This window comes from Elephantulus edwardii, unplaced genomic scaffold, assembly GCF_000299155.1.
Source record: "Elephantulus edwardii isolate Elephantulus edwardi_28Jun2011 unplaced genomic scaffold, EleEdw1.0 scaffold00016, whole genome shotgun sequence".
Taxonomy (NCBI): Eukaryota; Metazoa; Chordata; class Mammalia; order Macroscelidea; family Macroscelididae; genus Elephantulus; species Elephantulus edwardii.
The window spans coordinates 8046265-8069273 of NW_006399766.1; the positions used below are offsets into that span (position 1 = coordinate 8046265).

The 23009-nt window shown below is 40.7% G+C and overlaps 1 protein-coding gene across 1 annotated transcript in view; it reads left to right on the forward strand.

Moving 5' to 3' along the window:
* LOC102843189 (dystrophin-like) overlaps nt 1–23009 on the forward strand; it is a 1161727-nt gene that overhangs the window by 1110977 nt on the left and 27741 nt on the right. The window contains exon 17 of the mRNA XM_006881860.1: nt 7230–7405. Within this exon, the coding sequence (XP_006881922.1) occupies nt 7230–7405 (176 nt within the window). The remainder of the gene's footprint in view (nt 1–7229; nt 7406–23009) is intronic.

The window sequence follows — 23009 nt, forward strand, 5'->3', positions numbered from 1 at the left end:
GTTAGGGACCTCTCTAAAGTACTCAGGAGCAACAGTGTCTCTCTGGAGACTAAGGTCCACCTGATACAGGCCATGGTATTTGCAATCGCTTGTTATGCATCAGAGAGTTGGACAATGACTAGGGAGGACAGAAGGAGAGTGGATGCTTTTGAGCTGTGGTGCTGGAGAAGGGTACTGAACGTACCCTGGACTGCCAGGAAAACAAACAGATTCATCTTGGAGAGGATTAAACCAAGCTACTCCTTGGAGGCAAGGATTCTGGGGCTTCGTCTGACATACTTTGGACATGTTGCCAGGAGGGACGGGTCCTTGGAGAGGGACATCATGCTTGGGGGGAGTTGAGGGACAACGCACGAGGTGAAGACCCTCTATGAGATGGATTGATTCGGTGACTGGGGTAATCGGGATGGGTGTGTCAGAGGCGGTGCGGTTGGCGCAGGATAGAGCGCTGTGAGCCTCCCCAGATGCAGAGTGGACTAATATTATTTCCATTTTATATGTAAGGTGAACTTTGCTCAGGCAAAAAACTGGTGGATTTGAACTGTGTACCTTTGGGTCGGCAGGACAATTCCTACCCACTAAGCAACTGGAGTTCCCGGCCCAGCTTCTTTCGAGATGTCTACTGTTCACGAAATTCTCTGCAAGCTCAGCTTGGATGGTGATCACTCCACGCCCCCAAGCACATATGACTCCATGAAGGGCAAAGGGAACTCGCGAAAAGATCCTGGTTAGGATCATGGTCTCCCGCAGTAAAGTGGACACGTTGAAAATTAGATCTGAATTCAAGAGAAAGTATGGCAAGTCCCTGTACCACTTCATCCAGCAAGACAACAAGGGCGCTACCAGAAAGCCCTGCTGTACCTGTGCAGCGGAGATGACTGAAGTCTGAAGCCGCATGAACCTCCAGAAACGGTTCCAGCTTCCTGCTAACAGTTCTAGAAAATCAGCTTGCAACTAAGAGCAACCCCCGTGCCCCGCCCATCCCACAGAGAAGGGTGTCGGCCTTGCCCCCGCCTCTCCCCTTTAGTGGCCTACCTAATGCCTGACTTTCCTGGCAACTCTCCTTTTAGCCAAAGAAATGAACATTCCAAAGACTTGGGAGTGAAATTCTATGATGTGAAACACTTTGCCCTCTTGTGTACTGTGTCCAAACCAGAGAAATAAACTGAATTTTTATGTTAGAAACAAACAAGAATATGGAAAGAGTATAGAGTCACTGTGCACACAAACCCAAATACTGAATGTCACAGAAAAATTAAAAGAAAACACACACAACCCAGCATATGATCAAGAAGCAGTTGAGATGATGGAGGAAAGTCAAGCTTCTCGGAAGGAATTGGCAAAAAAGAAGGCCAGAGCTATTGATGGAATACCAGTTGACCTTATTTCAACACACAAATGCTCACCAGGCAGTGCCAAAAAATCTGGAGGACAGCTACCTGGGAAACTGAATGGAAGAGATCCATATTTATTCCACTCATTCCAAAAAATGATGACCCTACAGAGTGTGGAGATTATCAAACAATGTCACTAATATTACATGCAAACAAAATCTTCCTGAAGAGTATAAAAAAGAAATTACTGGAACAGTACATTGACAGAGAACTGCCAGAAATACAAGCTGGATTTAAAAGAAGCTGTAGCACAAGGGATATCATTGCCAACGTCAGATGGGTCTTAGCTGAAAACAGGTACTCAGATGAATGTTTATTCGTGTTTTATTGACTTTGGGAAGGCATTTATTTGACTGTGTGTATCATAACAAGTTGATAAACTTGATAAGAATGAGAATCTCAAAACAATCAATTGTGCTTATGTAAAACCTTTACCTAGGCCAAGAAGCTGTTGTACAAACAAAAAAATAAAACGCTGCATGGTTCAAAATCAATACAGGAGTGTGTCAGGGATTTGTCCTTTCTCTGTACCTTTTCCGTCTATATGTGGAACAGATCATTCAGGAGGCTAGAAGAATGTGGCAGCCATATGCACACGATACGAACTTGCTCACAACTGAGGAGGACTTCAAGCATTTGCTGCAGAAGATTAAGGACTGCAGTTTTCAGTACGGAATGCATCTCAACAACAAGAGGACAAAGTTTCTTACCACTGGCACAATTGACAGCATCGTGATAGATGAAGAAGGGATTGAGGCTCTTGACAATTTCATCTTGCAGGCATCTAATATCAACACTCCAGGCACCAGCATTCTGGAAGTCAAAAGACATCTTGTTTTGGGAAAGCCTTGCTGTTGAGTACCTCTTAAGAGTGCTAGGGAGCAACGATGTTAGTGTAGAGACTACAGTGTGCCTGATCGAGGCCATAGTACTTGAAGTTCATTGCTACACAACTGATAGCTGGACCATGACTAAGGATGACTGAAGAAGAATCAACGCCTTTGACTTGGGGTGCTGGAGGAGAGTACTGAATACCCCGTGCACTGCCAAGAGAACAAACAGGACTGTCCTAGAGAGGATGAAATCAAGTTGATCCTTGGACGCAAGGATTGTGAAGCTAAGTCTCACATACTTTGGCTGTGTTGCCAGGAGAGACCAGTCCTTGGAGGACATCAGGCTGAGAAGTGTTGAGGGGCAGCACAGGAGAGGAAGACCCTTAAGAATCTTGGGGGCAAGTCTATCAGAGACATGAGATTGGTTCAAAATAGGGCAGGGTGTAGAGCTTTTGTTTATAGCGTTGTTATGAATCGTAATCGACTCAATGGCACATAGAATGTAAAAATGCCCAGTGGCTTTTAAAATTCACCTATGTACAATATTCTATCACATAAATACTCTACAATTTATTTAACCAATCAGCCACTGGCATTAGGCTGTTTGCAGTATTTTACTGTTACACATGACCCTGTGAGGAGGAATAAATGTTATATCCAGCCTTCACCATCAAAATAGATTTAATTGGTAAGCTGCTAACAGGGGGGCATCTGTTTTTGTCGAAGTTCAAATGCAACTTCCTTGATTACCATATGTTCGTAGTATATAATTATTTGGAGATATTAATCATTAGCCTTGTAGTGCTCCAACTTGATTTGAAAATTATATTTTACAAAGCAAAACACCCAAGCAGGCATTGAAAAAAAAATCCCTGACTTCCACAGATGCAGTTATCTGGCTGGATTCAATGTGAGTATTACTGGTTTTGTTTCAGTTACTAAGCAGTGTGTATAGGACATACAATCATTTTTATTTCATACTCATCTTACCTCTCATTAATTTGCCTTGTGACTATTAGTGTTTTCCCATGTCTATAGTAGTCTACAATATTGATATAACACTGTAAAGTTCATTTTACTGATATTAATTCCATTTTACGTAGTGAATAAGACATCAACTCTTTTGGGAATTCCATAGAAATGCTGTTTCTGAACAATTTGTGTAATTTCCAATAACTTAAATTGGAAGATAGTGTCCAAATCAAAGCCAAGAATTCTTGGTCTGCAGCATTGGCCAGAGGAAATAGGGTTCTAGCAAATAACTGGCATTGCGGAGTTTGTGATTATCAGATAAGTAGAGGCATTATCTTTAAAATTGTCAAGTGGAAATGATCCTCAGCGTTGCGGCAACTCAATGTTCTGAACAAATTTGAACTGGAGGAAGTCATAGAATGAAGCAAGCTTCCACTAGGTGTGAAAATCTTTGCCAAGGAGAAAAATAGGTGCTATACTTAAGGAATAGTTGTCTGCTTCTGGGAATATTACATTGTATAATAAGTAGGAGGCCTAGTAAGATAGTGTCTACGTTCACTCTATTTTTATGATTCTAACAGGCAACAACCAAAAGCCATGGGGAAACTTAGTACAAGGTCAATTGTTTTAAATTCAGATTATATGAAATAAATTTGACAAACAATTCTTATTAATATAACGAACATGCTCTTTATTTACAGAATGAAGGCACAGTTGTTGTTCTATTACTTCATCCCAATGGAAATGAAGGAGTATTTTCAAGTACTACATAGTTTCAATTCTAGGGTAATAGTGATACTATGAGCTCTGATGGCTGAGTGTCAAGTAGCTGCCTTTCAATCCTGAAAGCACATGGTTCAAATCCACCAGATGCTCCATGTGAGAAGGATGGGCATTCCCCTTCAGAGTGATTAACTGCCTCTGAAAACCCACCTGAGGGTCAGCTATGGGTCAGTTCTGACTCTATGGGACACAACAACAGCAATAGCAGTGATAGTACAGAACAATTAGATGCCTATGGGGTAATACTGCTTCTTTAAAAAAATGTTGATATGGGGGCTGGGGGGAAACTAAGAAAAGAGGAGATAAATAACCTACACAGCATTGAAACAGACAAGGAAAGAACTGTATAAAAGGAATATGTGATTAGATATTATTGGCATAAGAATAAAAGCTGCATAATAAAGTGGTCTGGGGTGGGGGTGGGAGTCTGTATAACAATGAAAGAACTTTTTTCCCCAAAGAAAAAAGCGATCTGGGGGAAGCGGGTACAGGGAGGAAAATGTGGAACAATGAACGAATGGAAACTCAAGTTCTTTATAAACTTTCATTAAAACATCAATTAAAAAATGATTGAGGCTTTTTTCTTCTTTCTTTTTTGGTCTTTTTTTTTAACTTTGTAGATTCTTACATGCAACTTCATAGGGTATCTTACTGTCACTTTTTATTAGGCTCTTATGGTACATTTATCTAATTTTATAATTGGTACTAATAAGAGCATGTTATTAAAACTACAGACCATTTCATAGACAAATTTCAAAAAGCACAAATATTACTTGCAATCAAATAACACTGTGATAAATATCCTTGTATTTTTAGAAATCGTTTAATTCTACTGCCTTCAGGTATAAAAATAGATATACCAGGCTGCTCCTTGGAGGCAAGGATTCTGGGGCTTCGTCTGACATACTTTGGACATGTTGTAAGGAGAGACGGGTCTTTAGAGAGGAACATCATGCTGGGTAGAGTAGAGGGACAGCGCAGGAGAGGAAGGCCCTCTATGAGGTGGATTGATTCAGTGAATGGGATAATTGGGATGGGTGTGTCAGAGGCAATGCGATTGACACAGGATAGAGCACAGTTTAAGGCTGTTGTCCATAGGGTCGCTATGAGTCGCAAACGACTCGATGGCACATAACAACAACAACAAGAAGAAGTCGTATACTCCTCCTGCCTACATCATATACCTACAGTTTACTCATGGCCTAAGGAAATGAAAATGGTACCTATTTCTGAATCAGACTGAAAATAATTTTTGTTTACTTTCTGTTTGATTAAATCTGGACTTCATTTTATCAAGGAATTGCCATTTTGTGTTGGGTACTTTGATAAATGTTGATAGTTGTAGAGGGGCTTCAGGCCTTGTGTTCATAGGGTTGCTATGAGTCCTGCTTAACTGGAAGACAACACCAACAACATATTTAAGTGGGTTTTATATTTGAAACATTTTTAAAAGCTACATTACTTGTAGTTTTATTCCACTAAAACATTCCAATTGGCTATGTAGTTAACAGAAGTTCAGTGATTGATTCTGAATCATGAGTTTCTATAAATCCTAGAGGGCTAGGAACAAAGGTTGGTGGTTCTAATCCACAAGCCTCTCTGTAGGAGAAAGATAGGCAGTTTCCTCCTGTTAAGATTTACAACCTCAAAAACTGATGGAGTGTTGTCAGAAGACAGAACTGACTGGAAAACAGTGAACTTGGGCTTGGTTTTTATAGACCTCATGGAAGACTAAATATGTGTATGGCTCCTAAGTATAGTACTTATACTTGCAAAATCTCTCCCAAGACTTGTAGTTCCAATGGCATTGTAGGCTAACCCATTAGGCTGCTAACCAAAAGGTGGTGGTTCGAATCCACCAGCCTCTCCTTGATGGAAAAGATGTAGCAGTCTGCTTCATTAAACTTTCACAGCCTTGAAAGCTCCGTGCTATCTGGTCTATCTAGTCCTAGAGAGTTGCTATGAAGTGGAACCAACATTGTGCCGTTGAGTTTTGATCTTTGATTCCATACAAACGAAAACATTTTTCAAATATGTGTAACCAAAGCTATTTTGACATCAGAAATCATGGCAAAGAATTTAATTTCCTCACTAGTAAGTCCCTGCTCGAAGGCTCAAAATGAAAGGTTTTAATGTTTTAGCCATGTATTTTTCCATAAAGGAAGCTGTTAGCATTTGTGGCCAGTGATTTTATTATAATACTTGGCATGTATATGGAAAAATTTAAAAAAATAAGACTCATCTTGATCACAGCCAGATCCCTTACTTTATGGAAGCTAGATTGTTGTTTGTTTTGTTCCCTTTGGAAAATATTTATTTTAGATACACCGGATCAGTACAAGGCTAATGATTAATGTCCCAAAAAGTAACTTGGCAGCCCTAATAAATAGCTGCACTGAGAGACAGAGAATTGGTGGCTGAGGGAGGAAGTAGGGTGTTTCACCTTTATATCACCTTTACACCACTTGTCTGTCTAATAAAAACTGTACTGACTTGGTTCACAAATCATAGCAGTCAAAAAGTGATGTCTCAGACCTCAAAAAAAACACCACAAACCAACCCCCCCCCAAAACAACAACACAACAAAATGTGACCACAAAGTATGTATGATTTCAAACTTTTGTAAATGCAAGTCTTTTGAGATGGCAGAAATGCCAATTCTAACTTGAGTAATATGCTACCTTTTTAAAAAACAGTACAACAGCTTAAAAGAATTACTAATATGAAGCGGTTCATGTGAGTCTTTGCAATTTCAGTAAAGTGTTTCACTGAAATAGTTTTCTTTAAAAATGTATAGAGGAGGAAATAATCACTGGGCATGAGACTAAGAAATGTGTTAATCAGTGAACATTTCCAGTGTGCCAGGCCACTAGTGATGACAGGACATATTAGAACACTGGTCCTCAATTATGGAAAAACTTGAAACATGTCTAGTTAATTATCAGAGTGGTACCCTAAATTTTTTTTCTCCTTTGCCCTTTTTATTTCCTTTGGAGTGCCCAATAAATTGAAGAGAGACTAAGTTTACTTGTGGTTTAGAGGTTACCTGCTTTGACCATTCCAGTCAACATAACTTAAGTCAGATAAAACCGTTTGATTTGTGCTCAGCAGAGAGCTTATTTTGATCTGGAGGTGAGTCTACCAAAGAGCGGGAACAGTTTCTCATTATTTTCCCCTCACCATTCCAAACAGTCTCTCCTGAAGTCTTTCGAGCAATGTGTGACCTCTGTTTCAATACTTCTCGCAGATTTCACAGACTGTCACCACCACTCAGCCGTCACTAACACAGACAACTGTAATGGAAACCGTAACTATGGTGACCACGAGGGAGCAGATCCTGGTAGAGCACACCCAAGAGGGTCTTCCACCACCACCGCCCCAAAAGAAGAGACAGATGACCGTGGACTCGGAAATTAGGAAAAGGTGAGAGCACCATATTCATGGCTGCGTCCCGGGATTTTGGTGAACTTGCCTGTGAAGCGAGCACAATTCCTGGTATTTTTGCTTAGGTGGTGTTTCCTGGACTCTTGAGTGCCCATAATATCAGTTAACTTGGTAACAAAGGTCACAACGCTTATTTTAAAATGGGCCTCAGGTGTCATTGTCTCTCCCCAAAACATAATGCTTAATGGCAGTACTAGGGTCTGGATTTGAAACAAGAATGCAGGGGGACACATGGCAATTCTGAAAGGAGCTTCTTTTCTTCTAAGGGGCTGGTTTGCTCACTGCCTGCTTTTGCATGAAACGTTCTCTTTCCAGTAAAGGAAGATAAATGTCCCTGAGGGAGAAGCACACCTGTAATAGCAGTGATCCATTCTACTGGTTTATAAGAGCATAATGTCCAACCAGTACATCCCAAATCAGGTATCATTATAGACCAGTTTTCCCATTCTTTGATATTTATATAGACTTACTTTTGAGGTGCCAGGATTTTTAACTGGTCTTTTCGTGGCTAGCCTCAGCGAAGCATCTTCCTTGGGTGTTATGTAAATGACTGAATCGATGCAAGTGTTAGGAATACCATTTCATAAACACAAAGCTGACAGGGAGAGCCTAAAAATGGCATCCTTTCCTTTTCATTCCAATTCTTCAAATTCCCAGATTAAGAAACGCCACTAAAGGCTGCCTTATGCCTCTAAGCGGCATATGTTGAGGAGTGCATGAAACACTTGACATTAGCATTTGGATACAGGGGTGTAAGATTATGAGAAAAAAGAATGCATACCTAAAAATAGGGTATCAGCTGTTCCAGGGAAAAGGGGTAGGGATCTGGAAAAAGTCTCCACCTCTATTATTTGAGGTTTTCTGTGCTTCTCTATGAATTCCTGACTTCTAACCTTCCTTGACAATTTCAAATGAATCAGCCACCAGACCTTTTTCTGCTAGGTAGTGGCTGCTGATCTGAGTAGTCCTCACTTCTAGGGGTCGGCTTCCTATGGCCTCTGAGCCTAACCCAGCCTGCCACAAGTCTTTCTCTCCCCTCATTTCAATAATTTGTGGAAAAAAATTTTACAAGAAAAAAAACGTTCACGATACGAAGTACATGTGAAATTTAAATTTCCATTTCTATAACTAAGACTTTTCTTGGAACACTAGTATACCCTTTCATTATATACGACAAAGCTTTGAATATTTAGCTTCTGGTCTCCAACTATGACAGTTTTGGGATCCCTTCTCCAGGCAAAATCATCTCATACTGGTTGAAGGTTAGCTTCCATATGAGGACCCCACATTTCATGGATTCACTTTATGATGAGTCTTAAAAATTTAATATACACCAATGGAGAGTTTTATAAAAAAAAAAAAGAACACCCCATACAACCATAATCAGAAACACAAATAAGGCTCTTAAAATCTGAATAGCATGCACATTCTTCCCCCTGCACCCCCCCCCTCCAAATTCTTGTTAGGGAAACTTTGTGACTTAAAAGCAAGAAGCTGCACTGCGATCCAAAAGCATGCAGTTTGAGGCCGCCAGAGAGTGGAGTGCCCCACGGGACAGTGATGGAAAATCTCCTCCTGTAGGTCAGCTCTGGGGTGCTTCCAACTCTATGGTAAATAATAACAGCAAAGACTTGTTAATTATATTTATATGGAAGATGTCTCATGGACATATGGATTTGTGTTCAGTCGCAAAAATCTAATCATTTTCTAGCAGTTCTCCAATCAGTGTGTTTAGACATCTACTTACTTCAGCATTGTAATGTCTTGAAGTCCCACCTAGTTTGGAAAGTACCAGAGCAAGTTGATTCTCATCAATCTCCTCGCTTTACTCTTAGCTACTATTTCATGTCTGTGGTTGGGGGTAAAAATGTCTCCTGCCATCTTTTTGTGGCTTCAGGTGAAATACTTCTGTCTCCTAAATTCTCTTTGTATCATATGCCCTCCTCATTTTTTTTAAAGTATCTTGGAATGAGTTTTCCAAATGAGCGCATAAGGAATAGATCACTTACATACAAACTAACACTTATTGAGTGTTTTATTATGCACCGAGCACTAGATTAAGCACTTTATCTGCATAGCTTATTTATTCATCCCAATGAACCTTCAAGATAAGTATTTCTATCATTACTGTTACACACAGCTAGCTAGAGAGTGGCTGAGTGAGAGTCTCCTCCAAGATACTCTGATGACAAAACCTAAACTTTGGAAGAAAAAGTATCTTTTTGGCATTTATGACTTGAGTGACCTTATTCTTGACTGGCCTGAAGCTCACATTATGCCTATTCTCTGAATATAATCCTGTACAGTTAGAACTTTCACTCTCAAAAGCATCCTGAACTGGACAATAGATGTATTTTATGATTGTATGTATGTATGTCTATACACATATACACACATGTACATATACACGCATGCATATACATATATATATACAGATATATACATACATATATACTTTATATATACCTTACATATATATACTTTATATTTTATATACTTTTTATTTTATATATATATTTATACTTTATATGTTTCATGTATATACTTTATACACACACACACTTTAGATGTAACAATTCAGATGGGTGTATTAGAGCACAGGGCAAAGAGTAAAGGAAGCTAAGAAATCGCGCTGTTAATCCAGAGGTACATGGATCAAATCCAGTGTCCACTACTTTGGAGAAAGATGACCAGTCTCCTCCCTTGTCATTTACATAAGAGCATCTCAAAATTTGCTAGAGGGTCAGCTCTACACTGGTTCTGATTTGACAACACTTAACACCAACAAAGAGGAACCAAAACCAAAGTCAATGACAAATTAACTTCCATGAAGGAGAAGTATTTACAGGATCAAGTGTGTTTAAATTTGATGTAATGTGTACAGAAGCAAAACACAAACACACCTGAAAGTTCCTGGTGGCCAGCATGATAGCATTCTCTGCTCCTGTCTCACGTCAGAACAGCTCAAATGTCAATGTAATAGCCTCAACTGTTTACCAAATGCTGTTGCTGGGTTTTATTTTTTTTTAAATCATATAATCAGATTCTGTGACATGCTAATTAATACTTCTGCCTCTTTCCCCACTTACCTTTCCTCCTTCTGCTTAATTCTTATGAGAGTCACCCACAAACCCACCTCTTTGCCTTCTGATTTCCTTGTCTGAATTCTCTCCTTTTATTGATCTTAGATGTGGCTTCTAAGTAAATGACTCCTAAATTGTGTTGCATTTTGACCATCTCTCTCAATTTTCACTTTTCTATCTTAAATACTGGGATATGTGCCTTTCCGCTCCTACATCCAAACGTTGCTATGATTTTTTTTTCCTATTGCAGACATTTTTTTACAGCCAATGAATTAAACCTTTGATTTAAGTGCTGTATAGGTTTTGCTATTGTAGTTATTGTAGCAGATATTGGAAAACCTTTGAGTTTTGAAATCGGAATACTCAGATTGTATTCTTATCTTGTGATCTCAGATGCATAGCTGCATCTCTGATTCAATAGCATTACTTCATAAAACACTCTTAAGTTAATACAGTTCTTATACATGAATGATAGAAAATTGATGACTTTGAGCTACTGTGCTGGAGAAGAGAATTGAATATATCATGGACTGCCAGGAGAACAAACAGATTTGTCCTAGAAAGAAAGAAGCTAGTCTGCTTATTGAAGGCAAGGATTCTTAAGCTTCATCTGACAGACTTTGGGCATGTTGCAAGGAGGGACCAGTCCTTGGAGAGGGACATCATGCTTAGAAGGGTGGAGGGACAGCGCAGGACAGGAAGACCCTCAATGCGATGGATTGATTCAGTGACTGGGGTAATGAGGGTAGGTGTGTCAGAGACAGTTAAGTTGGCACAGGATGGAGCCGGTTTCAGGGCTGTTGTACATAAGGTCGCAATGAGTCACAGGCGACTGACTCGACAGCACCTAACAACAATAACAACAACAACAACACAGTGCTTGTGAGAGAATAAGCATTCATTGACAGAATGAGTTGTTATTCTTGCTTGGTTCAAGTGAAGGGAATAGTGGTAGAGGCATTGGTAGAAGTTGTCTGGTCTGTGGTTAGTGTTGGCCATGGTAGCAGAATTGAACGTGGTGGCAGCTGTGACAATGGTACTGCTAACAGTGATGCTGGTGGCACTGGTATCAATGAAGGTGACATCCGCAGTGGTGGTGGTCATGGGAATGGCTGGGGTGATGTGAGAAGAGATGATGATGGTAGCTGTGATGGATGGAGAGGAAGAAAGAGGGGACAGAATAATGGGCATTCCATTATCACGTAATGGTTTTCCCTGACAGTTTGTAGAGTTGTTCTTAGTAACAAACACATCAACCTTCCAGTAATGAGTAACAATTTTAATTTTGCATTTTAAAAACCCCAAGCCAACCACCTCCAAGTTGATTCTAACTCACAGTGACCTTAGGAGAACAGAGTAGGACCTAAGATTGCATTATTTAAGGAAGGCACACTAGTGACATGAATTGTAACAAATCAGGCTGCTACTCAAAAGGTTGACATTTTTAACCTGCCACCTGCTACACAGGAGAAAGATGGACCATCTCCTCCCATAAGTGCCTACAATCTCAGAAACCTGATGGAGGGTGCTGTGCTTTGGAATTGACTGGACGGCAGTGGTTTGATCCGGTTGAATATTCAAGGAAGCAAGCTACCATATCTTTCCCCAGCACAGCAGTTGCTTCCTTCCAACGACTAACCTTTTGGTTAACAGTCGAGCGCTTCAACCATCAACACTATTGGTGTTGGGATTCAAGTATGACCCATAGTGACCCTGTGGACAACAGATTTGAACTCCGTTCTATGTTGTGCCATTCTCACACCCAAGAACCCATTGAGGCAGTCACCGTGTCAATCCACCTGGTCAAGGGGCTTCCTCTTCTTTGCCGACCTTCCACCCTTCTGAGCATCATCTCTCTCTCCCAGGAATAGTCCCTCCTAGAAACATGTCCAAAGTATGAGAGAAAAAGCCTGCCTCATCATCTTTGCCTCCAAAGAGCACTCAAGCAGAACCCTCTCCAAGACATCTCTGTTTGTTCTTTTGGCAGTTCATGGGATTTTCAGCGCTCTTCTCCAACACAACTCAAAGGTATCAATTCTTTTTCTGTCATCCTTATTCACCATCTGTCCAGCTCTCAGGTAATCAGAAAGGCCATGGCACGCATCTTAGTCCTCAAACTGACGTTACTATTCCTCAATAACTGGGAGAGGTCCCTAACTGCAGACTTCCTCAGCACAATATGTCTCCTGATTTCCTGATTGCTGGTACCCAGGTTGCTAATTGTGGATCCAAGCAGGATGATGTTATTGACAGTTTCAGTCTTTTCTCCATCTATCCTGATGTTACCTATAGGTCCAGTGTTAAGAATCTTTGTCTTCCTGACATTGGGATACAACCCATATTGAAGGCTGTATTCTTTGATCATCTACAGCAAGTGCTTCAACTCCTCCTTACTTTCAACAAGCAAGGCTGGGTCATCTGCATAATGCACATTATTGATCAGTCTCCATCCAATCCTGATGCCACTTTTCTCTTCAGTGTGTGTAGTGGCATTTTGAGATTTACAGTTTTCCTTTGCACTGTACTTTATGTTGGATTTTCTCAGCTACATTCTGATGACCCATCATGTATCATGAAATCTGCATGGGCTTTATTTACTGTGTCAATGACTGCCATTAGACTAAGACATGATCGTGTTCAATGATCTTGGGTCACAGGGTAATTATTTCTTATGCTAGATACAAAGAGAATTAATACCTTTGAGCTATGGTGCTGGAGAAGAGGGTTGAGTATACCAACGACTGCTAGGAGAATAAACAGGTTTGTCCCAGAGAGGGTGAAAACAGGCTGCTCCCTGGAGGAAAGGATTCTGAAGCTTCGTCTGACATACTTTGGGCATGCTACAAGGAGGGACCAGTCCTTAGAGAGGGACATCATGTTTGGGAGACTGGAGGGATGGCACAGGAGAGGAAGACCCTCAATGAGGTGGATTGATTCAGTGATTGGGGTAGTGGGAGTAGGTGTGTCAGAGACAGTGAGGTTGGCACAGGATAGAGCAGGGTTTAGGATTCTTGTACATAGGGTCACTAGGAGACACAAGCTACCCGACGGCACATAGCAACAACAACAACAGATGCTTCTAGCATTTCTATGATATTATTGTGTATATATAGGAAATTATCACAGTCTGGAATGCACCCTGGGTTCAAACCATGTCTATTATGTAGTTAATTTGCATTTATCTATGAAATTATGGATTATAGATGTTATTTTGAGACATTTAAGGAAACATTTCATTTATGTGTTTCTATCAACTCGATGAAACCAACGGCAACTCAACGTCTTTTTCCTCTTTCTTTTTTAAAATAACAATTTCCCAAACCAGCTGTTAATGAGTAAGTGACTTTGACATGGAAAGGTATAGGGAAGCATTTGAGAAAACCCAGATCCATCCAGTGTCCCTCTGCTTTCGCCACTATGTGTTTGCTCACATCTGAGGAACATCTAGTTGAGTTTGAACTGTCAAACTTCCCTCTAGTCATTGAGTGTTTTCTTTTTGGTCCAACAAGTCTCCTGTTACAATGTGTCTTTATATTTTACTTAGATGACATAATCTATGAGAGGTGATTTATCATTTTTCTCCTGCAGAGCAGTCGGTAGTTTCAAATAGAGTAAATTTATGTTAACAGTACAACCCCTTTCCCACTAAGATATCAGAATTCCCTGGATGGTCTATTGGTGCCGTGCACATAAAAAATAAGCAATCAATATTCACTGCAAAAGTGAATGTTGCAGTTCAACTATTCGTAATATCTGCAATTGGCATTCTGCTTTCATTTTCCTAGTGATCTGTAGAGTTGTTATTAATAAGAAGCATATTGATATTCTGATTATATTTAATAATTTTAATAATAAAATAATTTAATACTTAATATTAAATTTAATAATAAAAATAAAGAGCTCTGATAGCCAGTAGCAAGAAGCTGTGCTGCAATCCTGAAGGCACTTGGTTCGAGGCCACCAGCTGCTCCATAGGAGAAGTATGGGCAATTTCCTCCAGTGTGATTAACCGTCTCTAAAAACCTACTGGAGGTTTAGCTATGGGTCAGTTCTGACTCTATGGTACACAAAAATTGCTTTTGGTTTTCTCCAATTTTTTCTCATGCCCCATGTGCTTACCAAGTGACAGGATTTTTCTAGACAATCATCAGTCTGTCTTTTAGTTGATTGTAACGAGTAGTGACCCTGTGTATGGTATACTATAATTGTGCTCCACAGACTTTTGAATAGATTGCTTTTTGGAAGTGAATTGCCATGACTTTGTTCCTAGGTCCCCTGGTGGAATCGTCGTCCTCTTTGTAAGTAGTGAAGCCTGCTACACTGTTGTACCAACTAGGGACTTCTGACAATTGCAAAACCTCTCTTTGTTCTTTCTACAATTCTGTCAGATGACTCTCTGACTATCTAAAGACTTGTTGCTTTGCATGCATACTTTCGTTTTGTTTCCCATGCTGCAAGCTGGAGATTGGATACTAAAACATTTTCAGCCACTTGACCAACTGGAGTAGATTATGAAACCCAAAGTGCAACCAGGGTGTTCCTAAGAGACAAGGATGGTGAAACTTCATTTATTTACTTAAGGCATTTTGTCAGGAGGGGTTAGTCCTTTGGGAAAGACGTCATGCTTGGCAAGGTGGAGGGCCAGCACAAAAAAAAAAGTGTAAGACCCTCAGTGATAATGGGTTGAAACATTGACTGTAACCAGGGGCTCAATTATAGCAGGGACGAGGGTAGTAGTATAGGAAAGAGCAAGGTTTAGATCCATTGTTCAGAGCGTGGCTGTGAGGTGTAGTCAACTTGATGGCACCTACCAACCACAGCACATGTTGATTATCATTTTCCCAAATCATCACAACATTCCTAAAATAATTGGAGTTTGGAACTCAACAGTTGCAATTTTATGGCTTGGTATATCCACAGAAAGAAATCTTTGTAAAGGCTTTGCTTTTATATTTCCCTAAGGAAACTAGACCTGTCCACCGCTACAGGTTAATTGAGGTCCAGAGAGGTTAAATGACTTGCTTTGAGTTGCAAACTAAAGACTATTGCTGAGTCTCCTAATTTCCGGGCCAGTGTTTTGGCTGTGATACCAGGCTGATTTTTTTTTTATGTATTGGTGTCCAATGACCTTGGTCATAAACACAAATGTCATTTTAAAAATTACCTTTGGTAAAAAAAAAAGAAAAACTATACACATCATCCTCTTCAGATCTCCCAGTACATTATCATGCATTTCATAGTCATAAAATAAATTTGTCAGATTAGTCAAGGCAAAATAAGGCTAAGTGTACAGGTGAAAGAAGGGAAGAATATGAATTTGATATACATGTTAAGGAGTAAAGGACATCTTAGAACGGTGATAGTGAAAGAAAGGTCTAGAATTCAAATTCCAGCATCGCTTGAGGGTTCTTAGAAATGAAAATTTGTGGAGATGCAACTAGACTTTTACATTGCTTCTGTCCGTTTATCTTATATTGGTGACTGGAGTAGGGGATAATAGTGAAAAATAGTCCTCTGGTATTTAAGTTGTTGTTGTGTGCCTTTGAGGCAAACCAACTCGTAGCTGACCGTGCAGTGGGTTTTCAGAGACAGTACTTTGCACGGGAGGAGATTGCCTGTCCTTTTCTTGTGTGGCAGCTTGTCCATTCAAACTGTGTGTCTTTAGGATCGGAACACTGCTTTTTACCACAGTACACCAGCAGAGTCACACCTGGTGGACAGCTGTGAGTAGAGCTTCCTGAGTAAGACAGATTAGTGTTCTACTTTAAAAATAAGTGATTGGTGTAAAAGTTATAGAAAGGAGTGCAACAAAAGTTATACCAGATGAAAGATGAGTGCCCTCCCCCCATAGGAAGGCACTTAAAATATGACCGAGAAAGAGCTCCCTCCTCAAAGTGGAATCAACCTAAATGATTGTGTGACACCATTGAGACCTTTACTTGATGCTGTGGCGCGAATCAAAATGGGAAGAAGCAGTTACAAACATCCATTAATAATTGGAACGGGGCAAGTTTCAATCTAGAGAAATTGGAAGCCTTCAAAAATGAAATTGAGCACTGCAGAGCGACTAAAATGCTTAGGGAATCGAAGTTGACGGAAATGGACTGGTAAAGGTCACTTGGAGGCAGACAGTCATGTAATCTCCTGTGCTGGCAATGGCAAATCTAAGAGAAATGGCTTCACATTCGTTGTGAAAAAGAACATAGTAAGATCTATCCTGAAATACAATGCTGCCAGTAATAATACTCATATGCTTATGAGAAGAATCAGTTAATACAACTTACATACAAGTATGTTTACCAACCACAAATGCCAAGCAGTTCAGTTCCACCAGCTGCTCCATGAGTGAAGGATGGCAGTGTCTCCTGTGTGGTTCACTACCTCTGACAATTTGCTGGAAGGTGATATATGGGTCAATTCTAACTCAACAGTTAACATGTTAATGAGAGGTAAGGAGTTCTGGTGGTAATGTGGTAAAGAACTGTACTGTCAACCTGAAGATAAGTGGTTCAAATCCACCCACTGCTCCACTGAGAGAAAAATAGGAAATGTCCTCTTTTTTAAAAATTTTATTACTTTTTTTTATGTGTACCATCAAATCAGATCTGACTGGTACAGGAACAGATTGTCCCTCCTTCTCCAGCAGAGCATCTGGTGAATTAGAACTGTGCACCTCTGGAATTGCAGTGCAGCTTCTTGCCACCAGAGCACACTGGGAAATCTCTTATGTGATTTACTGCCTCTGAAAATCCACTGGAGGGTCAGCTGTGTGTTGGATGTGACTTGAGAGCACATAACAATGACAATGCCAGGAAGTAGCATGTGATCAAAATCCAGTGGTACCAAAGGTGGAGTTCCAACCTGCACGGAGGTGTTTTGTGAAACATAAACCTCTAAGAATTAACAGAATGCCAGTTGAAATGTTGTAATGAATCGATGCCAAGAATTTTGGAAATACTTGGCCAACTGACTAGGAGAAAGCCATCTCGGTGCCTATTCTGAAGAAAGCTGATCCAAAGCAATGCTGAACTTGTCAAGCAATGCCTTTAATACAACCTGTGGGTAATAGAATATTAAATGGTGCCCGCATACCTTGTGAAGGAACTGCCAGATCACCAAGATTCATTCAGAAGAGAAGGAGGAAAGCGATATTATCCCTGATATCACAGGGCTCCCGGCTGAAAGCAGAGAGCACGAGAAAATATTTAACCTGTACTTCTTTGACTCTGGAAAGACATTCAGTTGTAAGGATCATAACAAATTATAGATAACATTGGGAGGACTAGGAGTTCCAGGATACCTAATTGTGCTTATGCTAGCAGGTACATAGATTTTGACTGTGACAAGGACATGCTATGTGGTTTGAAATCAGAAAAGGCGTGCCTCGGAGTTGTATCTTCTCACCACATTCGTAAGCTGAAGAAATACTTTGGGAAGCTGAGGATATGAAGAAGAAAAAGGCATCTGAATTGGAAGAGGAGTCAAATTATGTATATGTGTAGGACATATCCTTGCTTGCTCAAAGGGATCAGGACTTGCCGTGCTTCTTCCTGAAAAGCATGAAGAGCCTCCAGTGGGGATCACACCACTACTTGAAGGGAAAAAAAACCACCCCAAACTGTTCACCACTGGACCAATAAGCAACATCAAGATAAATGGAGGGAAACCGGAAGTTCTCAAGTGTTACATTTGACTTCTACTTCAACGGGCCAAAGAAGCAGCAATCAAGAAATCAAACAATATATTGTTTTGGAAAAAAATCTACTGTCGAAAACCTGTTTAACACGATGAACGAGGTCCAAAAAAGCCATGGTATTTTAAAATCACCTCCTCTGTACAGTCCATGGTGGACAGATTTGGTGGAGCTCCCGATTAAAACAAGCTTGGAAGGAGGAGTGACATCCACCTCCGTAATAGCTTGCCTCCAGAAACCCTTTGAACCTGGAGAGAGGATGAAAGACACCCAGGTATTGAAGACTCTCCTTTATAGGGTTGCTATGAGTCGCCTGTGACTCGACGGCACTTAACGACACAACATACACAGTAATTGTATGTATTAGAGAGCTCTGGTGGCTTAGCGGTAAGAAGCCGAGCTGCAATCCTGAAGACACATGGTTTGAATCCACCAGCTCCTTTGAGGAAGAAGGGTGAGCAGTCTCCTCCCATGCAATTAACTGCCTCTCAAAACCCACCAGAGGGTCAGCCATGGGTCAGTTCCGACTCAAAGGTACACAACAACCACCTTCATAGAAAAGCTGAACAATTAATAATGAGGACTTAAGGAGAATTGGTACATTTGAATTATTACGTTGGCGAAGAATATTGAATATACAATAATATTTTTAAAAACGACAAAAGAAATTGGTCATGGCAGAATCACAATCATAATAATTTTTTGAAGTGTGAATAACAAGACTTCCTCCCTTTTAAAAAAAAATTTATTATTATTTTGTATGTGTACTGTCAAATTGGATCTGACTGGTACAGGAGGAGATTGTTCCTCCTTCTCCAGCAGAGCATCTGGTGGATTCGAACTACACGCCTCTGGTATTGCAGTGCAGCTTCTTGCCTCTAGACCACTAGAGCTCCCTGAGACTTCCTCTCTTGGATTTGGATATGTTAACGGGAGAGACTAGTTCCTACAGAAAGACATAACACTTCATAAAGTAGACAGTCAGTAGAAAAAGAAGACCAGCAATAAGATGAATTGCCCCAGTGGCTGCAGCAGTGGAATTAAGCATAGTGGTTGATGATTGATTGATGCTAGATGATTGATGGTGAAGATAGTGCTGGGCCAGCCAGTGTTTCCTTCTGCTGTACTTTGGGGTGCTATGGGTCCGGACTGCCTAGCGGCCACCTAGCAACAATTCCCAGATGAACTAAGCCAGAAACTCTGTAGCTACACCTAGGAAACTGGGACAGGCCCTCTCTAGGTCATTCTGATGCGTGAAGTTCGACAACGATTGAATGTGAGTGATTCTCAACCTTTAGTAGAAAGCAGTGTCTGGCATCTAGAATGCTTATTAAAATGCCCCTCCTCCAGGGTTTCTTTAGTAGCAGATTTACCATTTTCATTTTCCCGAGCCTCGGAATTTTCCTTTCCAACCATTTCCTGCATAGTGCTGACACTGTTAGGTTAGGATACACAATTAGGAAATCAGTATAATAGAGCATCCTTCAAATATATGCCTGTTTTGCCAACCAGTGGACTTGCAAATGTCCACATTGTTGTTGTTAATGTGTGCCGTTGAGTCGGAAGGGACTCATAGCTGACCCCCTCCTGTAGATTTTCAGAGGCAGTAAATCACACAGGAAAAGTCAGAGATAATTCTTTCTGTCCTAGAGGCATAACGAGTGACTTGTGGGGGTGCTAATAGAAAGGAGGGTAGTTCAAATCTGCCCACTGTTCAAAGCAATGGGTAATTTCCTTCCATGAAAATTACAAAACCTAATAGAGGACTAATCTAGATAGCAGTGGGTGGTTTGGAGGTTTTGGTTGGTTGGTGTTGTTTTTTGACTTGGAGAGGATTTTTTGTCATCGTTGCTGTTGTTGTTGTTAGGTTCTGTCAAGTTGAGGATGACTCATAGCGAGCCTGTGAACAGTTGAGCTGAACCCTGCCCTATCCTGTGCCATCCTCCTCATCTCTGACACCCTGGAGCCCATTGCTGGATGGGTTCCACAATGCCAATCCATCTTGTTGCAGGTCTTGTAGATGCCCAGGCTCTCTGATGGCAACTGACTTTGTGAGACACTCACACAGCTGGGACAAAATGAACTGTTACAGAAAGCAGGGCCTGAATAATCCTGCTGAGAGGTTGGTATCCGGGGCCATATGGCCAGTGTCGTGGCACTTACACATGTTTGTATATGTCCTGAGTGGAGAAAGTGGTCTCCATACTTATGTATGTCTAGGAAGGAGCATGGCTGTGTGTGCAAAGAATAGCTGATTTTTTAACCAGAACGCCAGCTATTTCTAGTCTCTTCCCTCTGATGGCTCTCCTTCCCCCCACCCCCCCATCCTAGACATTAAGCACTGGAAGTGCTCTCAGCATGGTCACCTCGGAGCTCCTTAACTGCCAGCTCCAAAGGTCACTTTTCAGTTCTTATTCTTCTTGACCTTTGTGCTGTGCTTGACAGTGATTGGTCTTGTCTGGAAATTTCTCTCTCTCTCTCTCTCTCTCTCTCTCTCTCTCTCTCTTTCTCTCTCTCTCTGTTTCAGGGACATTGTTCTCTCGTGTTTCCTGTCTTTCCGGTTTTCTAGCTGTGCCTTCGTTGTCTCCTGGAACTTTCCCTTCAACTTTCTTCTCCACAAAAGGCTGCCTTCCATTTCATTTTCTCCCCATGATGCTGCTGTCTCTGGCAGCATCACTTGTAATCTTGGCTTTATCTGTCATGTGTATCTGAGGCTTCTCAAATCTTTACCCTCGCCTCTCTTCTGATGCTCAGACCTTTAGAATTCAAATTAGACATTTCCAGAAGCCCTGGAGGTACACTAGTTAAAGAGGTTGGCTGTTACTCGGAAGGTTGAAGGTTCAAACCTCCCAGCTGCTTCATGGGAATTAGGTAGGACAGACAGATTTCATAAATATTTCCAGTTTTGGAAACCTTATGGGGATGTTTTACTCTGATCTTCAGGGTGTCCGTGACTCAGAATTTACTCAGAGGCAATCAATCTAGTCTCACCCTTCTTATTCTTTACCGTCTCCAAAGGGATATATTAAAAGAGATCTTAAAATACAGTTTAGATTATATTATCCCAAAGCTCATAATCCTTAAATGTGTTATATAGAAATCCTTTTCAGCTACATGACCCTCCATCCCTGCTCATTTTACCTTTCCCCGTATTTCTTTTTTTCATCTTCTAGCATGCCTCCAAATGAATGGTCTGCATAATTTTTGTTTCTGCACAGGAATGAGATAAGGAGCTTGAGCCTGAATATTACCTCCTTTGTCAAGAATGTTTTGTAATTAAAAAAAAAAAAGAAAGAAAATAAAACAAACCCCAAAAAAAACCCAAGGAAATATAATGCTTACTGACTCGTTTAATTTGCACTCTGGTAAAAAGCAATTCACAGACTGGCTATGGACTGCATTTGCAATTACTCTGCCCTACGTTTCGTGTTTAACCGACCACTCTCTGATCTCCATACGCTCTGTGCTCTCCAAAGTTCCAATTTCTCTCCACCTGCCAGTTGCTGTCAAGTCAGTTCCAACTCATAGCAACATGTGTATTAAAAGTAGAAAAGTGCTCCAGAGGATTTTCCACGGATGGTTTTTCAGAAATAGATCACCAGACCTTTATTCTGATGCAATTCTAGGTAGACTCAAATTAGCAAGCTTTGGTTTATCATCTGAGCATTTGTACCGTTTGCACCACCTGAGAACTCTCAGAGCATTTCTCTCACTGAGTTCCCCTTTCTCTCCACTCTCATCCACCTTTGTTACAAACTTTCTCTCTTACCTGCCTGGAAAACCAACCTTCCATGCATTTTTCAACTTTGCTCATACTTCAATGAAAATACTTGCCCAGATTGATTCTTCTCATACAGCTATGCTTTCACATTTGCATAACTGTATCTTCATTAAGAGCCTTCATGTTATTAGTCATTGTTTTTCAAGTCTGGATCTGAGGTCCTTAACTTCGAAATTAGCACATAAAGCTGCAGTGGTTAAGGACTTGGTTGTTATTTGAAAGTTTGGCTAACAGAACCCACCTAACAACTACTATCTATCTATCTATCTATCTATCTATCTATCACTATACAGATATATAGCTATATATATAGTTTTATATATATATATAGTTATAGTTAGTTATAGATAGTTATAGTTAGTTATAGTTAGTTACAGTTAGTTATAGTTACTTATATATAGTTATTTAACTATCCCAGAACATTTAATTGTGCTAATACGAAATCTATACTTGGATGAAGAGGGAGTAGTCAGAACAGAGCAGGGTAACGCTGCATGGTTCAAAATTGGGAAGGGTGTACGCTAGGGATGCATCCTGTCTCCATACCTTTTCAACATGTATGCAGAGCAGATTATCCGAGAGAGGCTGGGCTCTATGAGAATTGTGGCATCAGGATTGGTGAAAGATCTATTAACAATCTGCGTTATGCAGATGACACAACCCTGCTTGCTGAAACTGAGGAGGACCTCATGCACTTGCTGCGAAGGGTCAAGGACTGCAGCCTTCAGTATGGACTGAGGCTCAATGTCAAGAAGACAAAGATTCTCACCACTGGACCAATTGGCAGCATCAGGATGGATGGCGAAGAGATTGAGATTGTTCACAGCTTCAGTTTGCTCAGCTCCACAGTCAACACTCTTGGCACCAGCAGTCAGGAAATCAAAAAGCGTATTGCGATGGGAAAGTCTGCTGTTAGGGACCTCTCTAAAGTACTCAGGAGCAACGGTGTCTCTCTCGAGACTAAGGTGCGCCTGATACAGGCCATGGTCTTTGCAATTGCTTGCTATGCATCAGAGAGTTGGACAA